Raw genomic sequence first — 12641 nt, 5'->3', positions numbered from 1 at the left:
TGCAGGATAATTTCATAGCATCCATTATCCTGCATTAGCCCCTCTTAGAATGAAAGCATTCTTTGTGGCAGCTTCTTGAGCTGTATCGTTAACCAATTTACTCTCTCTCTCCTTTGTAGGATGCGGAAGGAAGAACACCCATCCATGTTGCCATTATCAATCAGCACGGGGTCATAATCCAGCTGCTGATATCTCACCCCGACATCCATCTCAACATACGTGACCGGCAAGGCATGACCCCTTTTGCGTGTGCAATGACTTACAAGAATAACAAGGCGGCAGAAGCAATCCTGAAGCGGGAGCCGGGAGCTGCTGAGCAGGTATGGGGAGAGGCAGATGCCCAAGCCAGCGGCTGAGGCCTTATGGGGGACTTCTTGCTGCATCATCTTCATGTGATATAATTGGATGTTACCCATTAAGAGCTCCCACTTACTTGACTCGGTCCGTTTTCTCAAACATGCAGGTGAGAGGGAAAATCTGTACTTGGAGGTGTGTGCTGTGACTTTTGAATGTTAGTGGTCGGAATTTGTAGATTCCAGGCCTATTGACTTTGATGGCTTTGTGTTGGCTTAGTGTCCGTGTGTGGTTGTGAGTGTGAGATAAGATGCAATGGCCTATCAGATCCCTGAGATCAGGTGAGCTTTCTGTAATGAGCTTTAAATGGGACCACCTTTGAGAAGGGTTCTAAAACTTCAGCTGGTTCAGAATGATATCAGCAAATTGCATTATTAGTTTCCAGTTTTCTGGGCCCAATTTAGAGTGCTCTTTCTGACCTATAAAAACGTGAGTGCCTAGAGATCTTAAGGGACTGTTTCGTCCCAAATAAATCTGCCAAATCTACCAGCAGCAGTCCTGCTCTGTGTGTCATTGCTGTTGGAGAGAAGCAGCAGAGGGCTTTTTTCTATGGTAGCATCGCAGCATTGGGTTTTTCTGGGAGATTCTCTCCCCCCCCCCTGCTTTTGTTAGCATTCCAGCATCAGGTCAAGATGCGTCTCTTCTAGCACTGTCAAATTAATGATTGTGAGCTTTTGGTTTCTGTTTGGGTGCTGCCGCAGCTATAGTATCCATACTGCGCCATGAAGCTTGCTGGGAGATCTTGGGCAGTTCACTCTGCCTCAGCCTAGCTGACTTCATGGGATCCTTGTGAGATTCAGATGGGTAAGGATGAACTGCATAGGCTACCTTTTGCTCCTTGAAGAAGAAGTGGGATAAAAATGTGCTTGATAAATACCTTATCCACGCACCTGCTACTTTATTTTAAAAATCCAACCTGCTGTGGCATTTTTAGAGATATTGGTAGGGTGGTTTGCTTTATACCTGAATACTTTATTAGCCGAGTTGGGGGCGCAAGGTAAAAAAGCGAGAAATGCAAGTTAACGCATGCAGCAAAGGCCACATGTGAAGTGCTAAATACATCTGAAGAGTGGAGATGGCTGCTCTTTGGCTTTATATCTTGTATTAGGTCGTCCTCTGGGTATGCGTGTTTAGCCAATAATGCACATAATGTGAGTTCTTGCCTGGAAAAACTTAGGCTACACATTCTTTAGCAAAGGTGCAGTATTTTGTATCTTTGCTGCTTCCTAACTACTCATCTGGAGTTTGCGTTAATAATCTAGGTGTTCAGTTTTAAGGCATGGTGCTTGGAAATCCACTGTGGAGGGTTTTTTCCTCACTTTTTTTTGTCTGGTCAATGGTTCAGATGGACAACAAAGGCCGGAATTTCCTCCACGTGGCCGTTCAGAATTCTGACATTGAGAGTGTTCTGTTCCTGATCAGCGTCCAAGCAAACGTGAACTCCAGGCTGCAGGACGCCTCCAAGCTCACTCCGTTACATCTTGCTGTGCAAGCTGGCTCGGAAATCATTGTGCGCAACCTGGTATGTGCTGCGGGGGGAGCCTTAACTCTACAGTACTCATTGCTGGAGGAGGAGAATTGGGAGAATGGCTTCTGCCAGGGTTCAAATTCAGCTTGAACATGACGGTTCCGTATTAGGTAACTGCAGCAGCAACTGCCAGTCATCCAGCAGGCAGAGGTTTTCATCGTTCCTGAAATCCAGCCCTTGTCAGTGGAGTCATCATCATTGTTTATTACGGTCGTAAGACCAGCATACAAATTATACAAAAGGAAAATACAATTAGAAGATGAAAAAGGTCAGTTTAAGAGCTTTTAAAATGTGACTCCCGTAATTTAAGAACTAAAGCACAGAATTTAGCAACTTGACATGTAATCATGACATCAGCGGAGTTGGTTTCACACATTCAGCTTGCAGGCTAGCAAGCCATGTGAATCTTTGTGTTATTTTGGGCAACTGTCTCTCCGAACATGTAAGAGATTTTGCTTTTGTTCATTATTATACTTTGCTCGGTGAATGCCTTTGTGGTTGATGATATTTTATTTTTACTCACACTGTTGTAATCCGCCTTGGATCTCAGTGAGATAGGTGGACTATGAATTTTAAAAAATGAAAAATGCTGGCCTGCTTTGAGCAAATCGTATTTTGGAAGAGCGGGATGATAATAGAAAACCAATTTAATAAAATACTATTATTACCACCACCCTGCTAGAATAACTCATACCAAACCCAGGCTTTTAAAATTAAAGCTAATTCCCAGTAGACAACCAAGTCAGCGATAGATACTATATGGCAGCAGTCAGAACTTAACCAAAAGAGCAGTTGGATTAAAAATGGGCTTTGCCTGGTGTCTAAATGTCAGAAGTTGAAGATACAAGGGCGAACCCCATGGATAAGAGTGTGGCAGAAACAAGAGGTGGTTGCTGGGGGCAGCACAGTAAGAGGGCACCAATGCACTGCTTCCCCCCCCACCAGCAGCCGCTGGGTCTAGGAGGATGTGTTGGCAGTGCTGTCGAGGCTTGCCGTGCTCTTGGCCGTCAGTGATACAGGAAGGGCATCGTAGCCATTGTTTTCCAAACCAACTTGCACCCAAGCCAAGCCCTTGCAGCATTGCCTGTGCTGTAGGGGATTGGCTTGTTCCGATCTTCCACAGGAGGTGGTGACTATGAAACTGGTCGCCTCTTGCTTCTCCAAAGGAGAATCTCTGCAATGGGCAGTTTCATACGAGAGAAAGCAGCTCTTCAGATCCCCGTAATTAAATAGTTCAGGGATTTTATAGGTCAAAACTGGCACTTCAAGTTGTGCTTGACTGCCAGGGTGGGTATTGCAATACAGAGATGATCTGTTGACCAGTAGTGTGCCCCACTGAGAACCTTACTGTGGTGTTTTGGGTCAGTTCTGTGAGCTTTTCACGTGGAGGGTATTGTAGTAATTGATGTATGAGTAATAGGGGGCTGCTTGTGCTCTTCTGATGTGGTTCTCTGTTGTTAAAACAGCCTTTTTTTAAAAAAAATCTCCTTTCTGCTGACAGTTGCTTGCAGGGGCCAAGCTCAATGAGCTGAACAAGCATCGCCAGACGGCCCTTCATCTTGCTGCCCAGCAAGACCTTCCCACAATCTGCTCAGTCCTTCTGGAGAATGGAATAGACTTTGCAGCAGTGGATGAGAATGGGAACAATGGTAACTCCCTGATGCAAGCCTTTCTTTCTCTCATACTGGCTTGCAAAAGATCCTTGCAAGTTGTCATTTCCAGTTCATTCCCTTTCCCGTTGCTCCTTCCAGAGATTTCCTGGGCTGGGGAAAAAAAATCACGTTCCTTTAAATCAAGGAAGATGATTTAGCGGGTGTGTGTGTGTGCGTGTGCGTGTGTGTGTGTGTGTGTGCATGGGGGGATTTTAGAGTACTAGGCGACCAGTCCCAACTATCTATCTCTCCCCCCCTCCCCCCGGCCAGGAGCTTGTATTCTAAAACTTGAGATAGAGGAGGGAGGTAAAGATGGGGATAAAATGGGGAGACAATTTGCATTTATTCCAGTTTCAGATACTGTGGCTTAGGTTCAACAGGTGATGGGGGGGAAAGGGGTTGTGCCAGTGGCTTTATGGAGAAGTAGCCTTGGAGGAGGAAATTGAAGGAAGAGAGAAATGGCAGGCAGATGATCTAGAGGTAGTTCTAGGTATAATTATTTCATTTATCTGTTTACTTCATTTATACCTCACCTTTCTGCCCGATGGGGAACCAAAGAGGCTCACATCATTCTCCCCTCCTCCATTCTATCCTCAGAATAACCCTGTGAGGTAGGTTAGGCTGAGAATGTAGGACTGACCCAAAATCATCCAGCAAGCCTCCCTGGCAGAATGGGGGTTCAAAGCTGGTTACTAAACCACACCGGCCCATTGGGTTGTGTCTTACATAATTTAAATGAACTTGCACGGAACAGATTTGTACTTGAGCTTCTGGTTTTTGAACGGTGGCTCTCTCCTTTGTATCTCTGAACACAGCCCTCCACCTGGCCGTGATGCAGGGGCGCCTGAATAACATCCGTGTCCTCCTGACAGAATCCAATGTGGATGCAGAAGCCTTTAATCTAAGGTAAAGTTAGCCCTGCCCATTTCTGTATGCTTTGTGTTTTTGTCCCCCCTCCTCCCACCCAGGTTTCCAAATTCTCTCCGAGGTGCTGGCCAATGATTGATTCACCCCGTGAACCGTGTCTAAGTTGGACTCGTACCATTGCGAATGGTGAGCTCTTTTTCTATAGGGGCTCACATAAAATGGCTACTTCAGTACCAAAAAGCCCCCTTCAAACAAAGTGCTCCATACATATAGAAAATTAGGACATCACGGAGGCTATTTGTACAGGAAGTTCTTTAACGGATGGGCCCCTTCAATCATACGCGTCCTGCCATTGCAGTCTGACGGGGGTATGGCCCATACACCGTCTCCTTCTCTCAGTGAGAACTAGGCATGAAACATGCTGACAGCGCTGGTTTGTCCCCTCAGTCCTTCAGTTGGCCTTGCTGGGATATCTACCTGCGGTGCTGGCAATAATGACTTGTTCCCGCTGCTGATCTTGGCTGCCTTGCAAGGTCTTTGCCCTGCTCCAAACTATGAATTCTTGCGTGCCGGTGGAGCATGCCACCAGGAATTGCTTCAAAGTTCTCTTTTTGAGAAGGCGCTTGTGGCGTAAAAGACGTAAACAGTGCAGATGTCTGTAATGTGCTCGATGTCTTTGTTGCCAGAGGTCAGTCCCCAATGCACATCCTGGGGCAATACGGGAAAGACAACGCTGCAGCCATCTTTGACCTCTTTTTGGAATGCATGTCAGAATACCCTCTTGACAAACCAGATGCTGAAGGAAACACGGGTAAGATGCTTGGGAAGTCGTGACTGTTAAGGGGTGGTGCATAAATAACTAAAATTAAAAAAACCTGCTTCCCTAAATAATTCATCCAGTCTTAAAAGCCATTGAAAGGGGGTCCATGGACAGGACTGAAGACTCTCCTTGCTCTTTCCTTCCAGTGCTTCTCTTGGCCTACATGAAGGGAAATGCCAACTTGTGCCGGGCCATTGTGAGAGCCGGAGCACGCCTGGGAGTCAACAACAACCAGGGAGTCAACATCTTCAACTATCAAGTTGCTACAAAACAGCTTCTCTTCAGGCTCTTGGGTAAGGGGGGGGGGCAGGCCACCTCTTGTTGCAGCAGTGCTTGGGAGACCTTCTGGGAAAGCTTGGGACACCACCCTGGGGACCTGACGGAAGAGAAGTTGGAGGGGCAGGGCAGATTTAACCAAGAAATAACAGCATCTCCTTGGAGGCCAAGCACTTGGCATGAAGTGAGATGTGTAAGGGAGGAGGAAATGCCATAGGTTGGGCTTGATATTACGAAACATGGTGGCAGGCGAACTGCCCAGCTCAGGTCAGCAACTTCCTCTGCAACTTGATAGGGTGGTGGGCTGTGATGGACAGCTTAAAGATGTGGGTTGGTGTAGCATGCTGGTTAGAAAGTCAGATAGCGGCGAGGAAGACCTGGACTCATGTCCTCTCTGTCATGAAGCTCACTAGGTGACTGTGGGCCAGCCTCTCTTTCAGCTGCACCCACTTCAGGAGGGCTTGTGAGGTTAAAATGGAAGGGATGGGGGAGAGAGGAGAACAGGGTACACTGCCTGCTGCTCCTTGAAGGGATCTTGCTATTTTATTGTTTGTGGCAATTGTGCTTGTGCAAAAAGGTCCGTATTTGCTCTGGTGTGCTCCTCTCCTCTTCCACAAAAGCATGGAGGCTACTCATAAATGGAGAAAAACAGAACTTATCTATCAGTGGAGGAAGGGGGCATCCTTGGGCGGGTTATTTCTCCTACTCTTTTCCCCAGCAGCGCTAGAAAGTTCAGAGAGAGCCTGTCTTTACCAACTGAAGGAGTCCCCTCCACCCCAAAATTCTTGTCCAGTACATCTACTGGCCTAACTTATTGGAAGTGTAGACTTACATGATACTGACATGAAGAAATGTAGTCTTATGAACTTGAGCCTGTCTCTTGGCCCTAAACAAAAAGGATCATGCCGCAGCAATGTGGAGTATCTGTAGGTGCTTTCTCCTCCTCGCAAGCACAGGATGATTGAGGTGGCTTACGGGGAGGGAGGCTGTGGAGAAGCATTTTTGTCTTTCATAGGGTGATTTTGTCATTGAGGGGCAGAAAGGTGGCCTTGGCGCAGTGAGGATAAACCCAAGAATTCCTTATTACCCTTTCTTTTTCAGATATGCTGTCCAAGGAACCTCCCTGGTGTGATGGCTCAAACTGCTATGAATGCACTGCCAAATTTGGGGTCACAACAAGGAAACATCACTGGTAATTGACCCTTGTGTCAGTTTTTGGCTTCACAAAGTGACAGGTTGTGATAGGTTGGTCCATTATACACCTGTGTTGACAGGCAACAGAACAGAGTTTTCCCAATACCTTGAGATGCTGTTAAGCTGACGGAGTTTGGGATTGAACCTGGGACTGGGTTCATTCAAAGCATGTATTCTACTACTTAACCACCTCCCCTCCAGTTACAGAGGGTGTAACGAGCTTTTGCCCGTGTCTGAAACTAAGCTTCTACTAGCCAAAAGAAAGATGTATCTTTCTCCTGGAAAGCTTTCAGCAATTAGTTCTTAGACCTGTCAAACAGATAAGTTCTTTGAACCACCTGTTTATCAGTACATTTATTTATATAGGGTTCAATCTTGCTTTGCAACTCTTTATCAAACACACAGACACCTGTCTAGAGTTTATTTCACTTTACTGAAAATACACCTTAGTTTTTTAATGAAGCAAGTAATCAAAATATAAATGGCTATTAATATAAATCCTATAAAAACAGAACACAGAAAGGCAATAAGAAATAAGTTTGCTAACATTTCTTAATAAATTCCAAGTTTAACATAAAGTTTCTATGAAATACATAGGTAAAAATAAGTTCTCACCTAAATTCTCTCAAGAGATTTCTTCCATCAGAGCTCTGCCATTCTATCTGCGTTTGCAATTTTATACATCATCATATGCAAATATTTAAGGTCTTTTCACATGATAGCACAAACAAACGATGATTGGTCTGATGCTTCATTGAATATTCATAGTTTCCATTGTATAACCTTCCAATTAGTAAAAAATTACGTTATACTCAAACTTACAAAGCAAAACTATAAATCTCTGAGAAGTGTCAGAAAAAGCTGAGAGATCACCATTGGTTGAACCTCTGATGGAGGAACATTAATCTCGATAGAGTCCACTATTTTAATTAACTGTCAAAAGATTAAAGTACACCTGTTAGAATTACCTAACACATAGAAAAAAACACACAGACGGTTCATGCAAAGTCTGAATGTTCGTCTAGAGTACAAGTGCTTGGCCTAATATTGCTCAGTATGGATTATTGTCGTGTGCTTTTATCTGTATTGGTGCAACAAGGGCATCCAGAACCATTTACCTTAGCTGGAAGGTTCTGTGTGTGAACGGCTGACCTAATGCTAGTATGCAAACAGACAGCGATGGCGGGGAGCTGAGTGGGGTGTAGCACAAAGGCCTATATAAAGCGCAAGGTGGTTTTGTCCTTGAAAATTTGATGTAGCGGTCTGGCCTTCAGAGTTGCAAGGAGCAGATAGGGAAGACAGTAGCTTGGATACTTAAGTTTCTGTCTATCATACCAACTCCACAGTGAAAGATTTCATCTGATGTGCTAGGGACCTTCCAAACATTTACAGGCAGGAGGTAGGATACCTTGATTGCACAATTTTGGAACCTGCTTAACTATTTAGCTGATGCTGTCCAGCAAAAGAAAAGGAGCCCCTGGATATCTAGCAAATTTGAGCTCCTTGTTCTTGGGATTAAGCCTTGAGCTTTATCATGACCTATAGCCCCCGTCCCCACCCCACTTCTTCCCTGTAATTCCATTATCACAAACTGCTTCTTATATGCCCTTCAGTTTCCAAACTGGGTTGCTTTGCAGCATGAAGAGGCTGCAGTTTGCCAAACACCCTGAGATTCCTTGCCCATATAAGGAAACCCTCTTGTCTGCCTTCTCTCCACCCTGCCCCCGAGCTCCCCCGGATGAGACTTTGTGTGGTTCAAACCTCTTTTCTTCCCTGCAGCCGGCACTGTGGGCGTTTGCTGTGCCACAAGTGTTCAACCAAGGAGATTCCCATCATCAAGTTCGACCTGAACAAGCCGGTCCGCGTCTGCAACATCTGCTTTGACGTCTTGACGCTGGGTGGAGTTTCCTAGTGTGGCCCACAGGGAAGGGGAGTGGCTTACAGGCACTGCTCCTCCCACCCACCTGCCTTGCAGCCACTCGATGGCAAATCATCTATAATGGAGACGGAGGAGCTTATATTTGTCTTCCTGTTACAATAGACTTTGATTGACTTAAGGGACCACGTAAACACTATATTCAAGTATAAATGAATCTTTTGTACAATTGCCGAATGCTAATGGTGGGTAATGGATAGAAACTGGACCAGGAACAAAGTGAGAAAATGAACGCAGATTGAGTTAGACCCTACGCTAATCATAGTCTGGGGCACTGAAAATGAAACTTCTTGCATTTAACTGATCATGTAACACAATAGGCCAAAGTAGGCCTTGATGCAGGTCTGCTCAGAAGTCCTGCGATGATTTTTTTTTTTTTAAAAACGAGAGATTGCTAGCTCTTATTTCTGGGGAACTGTGTGATTTGCCCCCTTTTTGTTACCTTCTCTGAGAGAAGGATCCCTGTTGTCCAGCTTTGTCGTCAGTGGGGCAATTCTCCTGTGCACAATGACTGCCCCTTCCAAAACAGGGTTTTGTTTAACACACATTGCTGTGTAAGTATTTTGTGTGGCCTTACAACAAAAGCTTTACGGTTTTCCTCCTGTAGAAACAGAACCAGAATTACAGCTCCCGCGTCTTTGGAACTTAGGTCCCCCCCGTCCCCACATTCCAAGGGGGAAGAGGGGGAGGCTGTCTTTATCAAATTCAATCACTGCTCCTCAAAGGAAGAAATCCTCATAAGCTACTGGCCAGTCTCCTTTATAGCAAATAACAGTCGGCTTGGCAAAAATAGTCATATGTTTACAATGGTGCAGGAAGGTCTGGTGGCAAGGGGTAGAACAGAAAGTCGGTGCGCAAGAGCACCTGTGGAACATCTGCATAATGATGCAGGGCGAGTTTGGGGGTGAGGCAGCCTGCAGTGCCCAATAGAAAGAGATCCTGATGACACTGCTCATGAAGGAACTTGTGTGCGTTCTGCACCTACAGCTTGGGGGGCAAGGTGGCGATTCTGGAGGCTCTCTCTGCTCAGATGTTTAGGGTGTGAACCGTTGGCAGCTTGCCCTGTTCAGGAGTTCTGTGGCGATTCTTGACTCCTCCGCAGAAACGCACATTCTCTCCACCCAGCTCGCTGTGGATATTTTACATTAGTTCTGCTTCTATGAAACACCAGATCTGGGTCCCTCTCAGAAGGAACCCCCTGAATTACACACTGACTGGCAAGTGTGATTAAGACTGCAGAATCACCGTATGTTTAAGTAGAAAGCTTGTTCGCCTTTTTTTCCCCTTAAAGAAACAAAACCAGGAAGAAGTACATAGCTAAACCTTTTTGTCGTTCCACAAATTAATCACTTGTGTTGTGTGTCTCTTACCTTTGGTAACCACTATTTTTTCAGTGTACGAATGGGCGTGTATGTATGGAAGGGAACGCAGAATGCCATTTATAACTTCAGAGCCTGTTAATTGCCCCCAGTACTAAATACTAACTTGTCCTGTAATGTTATCCATTACGTATATATATGTAAAAAGAGCTGATACCAGAGTGCTACTTTTCTATATTTCTGTGATTTATAGGATATAACTGCTTTATATGTTCAGTGAAAACTTGGGGTGTGTGCAGTAAAAAAGAAAAGCTGGCTCTTTAAGAGAGAACTCCTAAAAGTTAATGCTTAAAACAGTACATTTCATGTGGGATCTCAGTTTGCTGCTTCGCCTTCCGAACTCTTGGGGAAGAAAAACTGGAACTCTGTCCTCTTCAACTGTGTGGGAGCGATGAATGGTGGATGGGCTGTGTTTTTTTTCCCCCCGTTTCCTCAAGGAATGATTTTTGCTTGTCAGTTTTTTCTCATTAGGCTCCTTGCTCTGAAATGGGTGTGGGCAAATTTTTTGGCCTAGGGGGCGGGCTGCATTGGGGTTGCCACCTGCCTTTGGAAATGGAAAAAGGCAGCATCTAACTTGGAGCCTCCTTAAGCCAGTGGAGACCCAGTTGAGGCACTCTTCCTGGCACTTGGCCCTCAAAATATTTACAGGTTTTGCAGGAGCATCAGCCTCCTAATTGATGACACAGCCTAATAAGGCCAGGGTTGCAAACCAATTAAGCATCTTGAAGGCAAGAGGAAAAGCTCCTGTGGGGCAGATGTAGCTATAACTTTTCCATCCCGCTTTAAAAGGTTGAAACTGCACCACTTAACTTACATTGATACATTCAGTCTCTTTTGCCACTTTACCCCCCCCCCCCCAAAAGAAGAATTTTTTGAACGCTTTTTTCAGGAGATTTGATGTAGAAGAATTACCAAACCCCGAGGCATGGAGATAGTCTTTTGTCCATGTCCTTGATAGTATATCCAAGGTGAGTAGTCCAAATACGCACCCTTACTCTGGATTAGGTCTTGGTAATATGTCATGAATCTGATCTTTAAAGTTCCGGTAAGATGGGACTGTTTTTCTGGACTGGCCTTGTGTGAGTTTGGCTAGCTGACTAATCCAATAAACAAGTGCAGCTCTCTTCTGAGTGGCGGTAAATTAGTCAACAATTGACTTCCCAAACTGCACCGATGACCCCTGGGCTTGAGGGAATGGGAAGGTGGAAAGTTCCTTACGCGATTTGGTCCTCAGGCAGTACATTTTGGGGGTTGGCTCTAGGTGGGCTTCGTTGGGTTGCACAAACTAATCACTGTAAAGCACTTTTAATAAAAACATTTAAGTCTAATATTGTTCTAATTATATTGTTCTAATTTGGCCCTATGTTTCTGTTACACAAAAATTGCCAAGCAAGTCAGCTTATGCTTCTCATAAGGGACTTGAATACCTCAATCGCTTTTGTATGGTGGCAGCCTCTACATCAGCTGTGAGAAGTGTGAAAAATCTTTGGCAGTTGAATACTGGTGGTTTGATGGGCTGGGGGGAATCAGAGGCCCATAAATTCTTACATTCCTGTTTGCACTAATAATCTACTCGTGTGACGTGCTGTGAAATGGAATCCTAAAGACTGATTTCGATAGATGCCTGAAATTCTTCCGCTGTTTGAAAAGCTAAGTGGAATTTTAGCACCTTTTGTGTAAATTTGCTTGGTAATCTTTTAACAATAATGAGGACTAGCTGCTTCTTAGGGCCTGAAAACTGGATCTTAAGCTAATCTGGATACAATGTTATATATTGAAATGTATATAGTGGAAGACTAGGGAGGGAGTAAGAATTGGGAGCATTTCCAGAGATAACTGTGGGCATTATAAATTTGTGGGACCCCCTTGCTTCACAACCTGGAACTGCAGTTTTCTGTGATTCCCTGCAAGTAGCATCATGTGGCGGATTGGGTACCAGCTGCTCAGAACTTTGATGCAACTGTGTTGGGGAGGGGAGGATGAGTGGAGGAGAAGGTGCCAGCCTTCCTTGGAGATTCCTGTGAACTTCCACTCTAAAGTACAGAACGTTTGTAGCCAGGAGCTAGGTAGGTTGAAGGTGGAAATCCTCCCCCTTACCAAGATAGCAGTGCACAGCTGGCCTTCTCTTTCAGACAGGCCTGTGCATACCAATTGCCATCACTGTTGCCCATTTTACAGGAAACTCAACAGAACACAAGCAAAGCAAAAGATAAACTTCGAAACCATGACAACCTTTGCCCCTTCCCAAGAAAGCCTCACAAAGTGGATTTGAGGGGCTGCGGCATTCTGTTCACATCCACATACCGAGCTCCAGTAATTGACCGCCATTCCTCTTCTTCCTTTTCATTCTCTACCTCCTAGCTTTCTTGGGCATGGATGTGACATCTGCATAGTTAGACGTAACCAAGTACAAGCTGCTGAGTAGTAGGGGGAGCCTACCTTCATTTCTGGTCAGTCATTTCTAAATGAGCCAAAGGGACAAAAATCCATTCTCAGTTCAGAGTCACAGCAGCCTCGGAAGGCTCCCCTACTATCTCAGCACAGGAAAGGTATTTCTTACTGTGCAAAGCCTTTGCTGCCCAATGTGAGAAGAGGAGCCACACCTGCACTAGGGAGTCCTGCTGCTCCCTCCATG

The 12641-nt window shown here is 45.2% G+C and overlaps 1 protein-coding gene across 2 annotated transcripts in view; it reads left to right on the top strand.

The window, feature by feature from the left end:
• The window catches only part of ANKFY1 (ankyrin repeat and FYVE domain containing 1), a 51780-nt gene extending 40446 nt beyond the window's left edge, over positions 1-11334 (top strand). For both annotated transcript variants that reach the window (XM_055001058.1, XM_055001059.1), the window contains exons 18-25: positions 120-320; positions 1700-1876; positions 3384-3531; positions 4350-4440; positions 5088-5212; positions 5368-5514; positions 6599-6689; positions 8471-11334. In XM_055001058.1, coding sequence (XP_054857033.1) covers positions 120-320; positions 1700-1876; positions 3384-3531; positions 4350-4440; positions 5088-5212; positions 5368-5514; positions 6599-6689; positions 8471-8603 — 1113 coding nt within the window. In that variant the 3' untranslated portion in view covers positions 8604-11334. The remainder of the gene's footprint in view (positions 1-119; positions 321-1699; positions 1877-3383; positions 3532-4349; positions 4441-5087; positions 5213-5367; positions 5515-6598; positions 6690-8470) is intronic.
• Positions 11335-12641: the final 1307 nt, after the last annotated feature.

The sequence above is a fragment of the Eublepharis macularius genome, chromosome 17 (genome assembly GCF_028583425.1).
Source record: "Eublepharis macularius isolate TG4126 chromosome 17, MPM_Emac_v1.0, whole genome shotgun sequence".
Lineage (NCBI taxonomy): Eukaryota > Metazoa > Chordata > Lepidosauria > Squamata > Eublepharidae > Eublepharis > Eublepharis macularius.
This window is presented reverse-complemented; position numbering and strand designations above follow the sequence as displayed.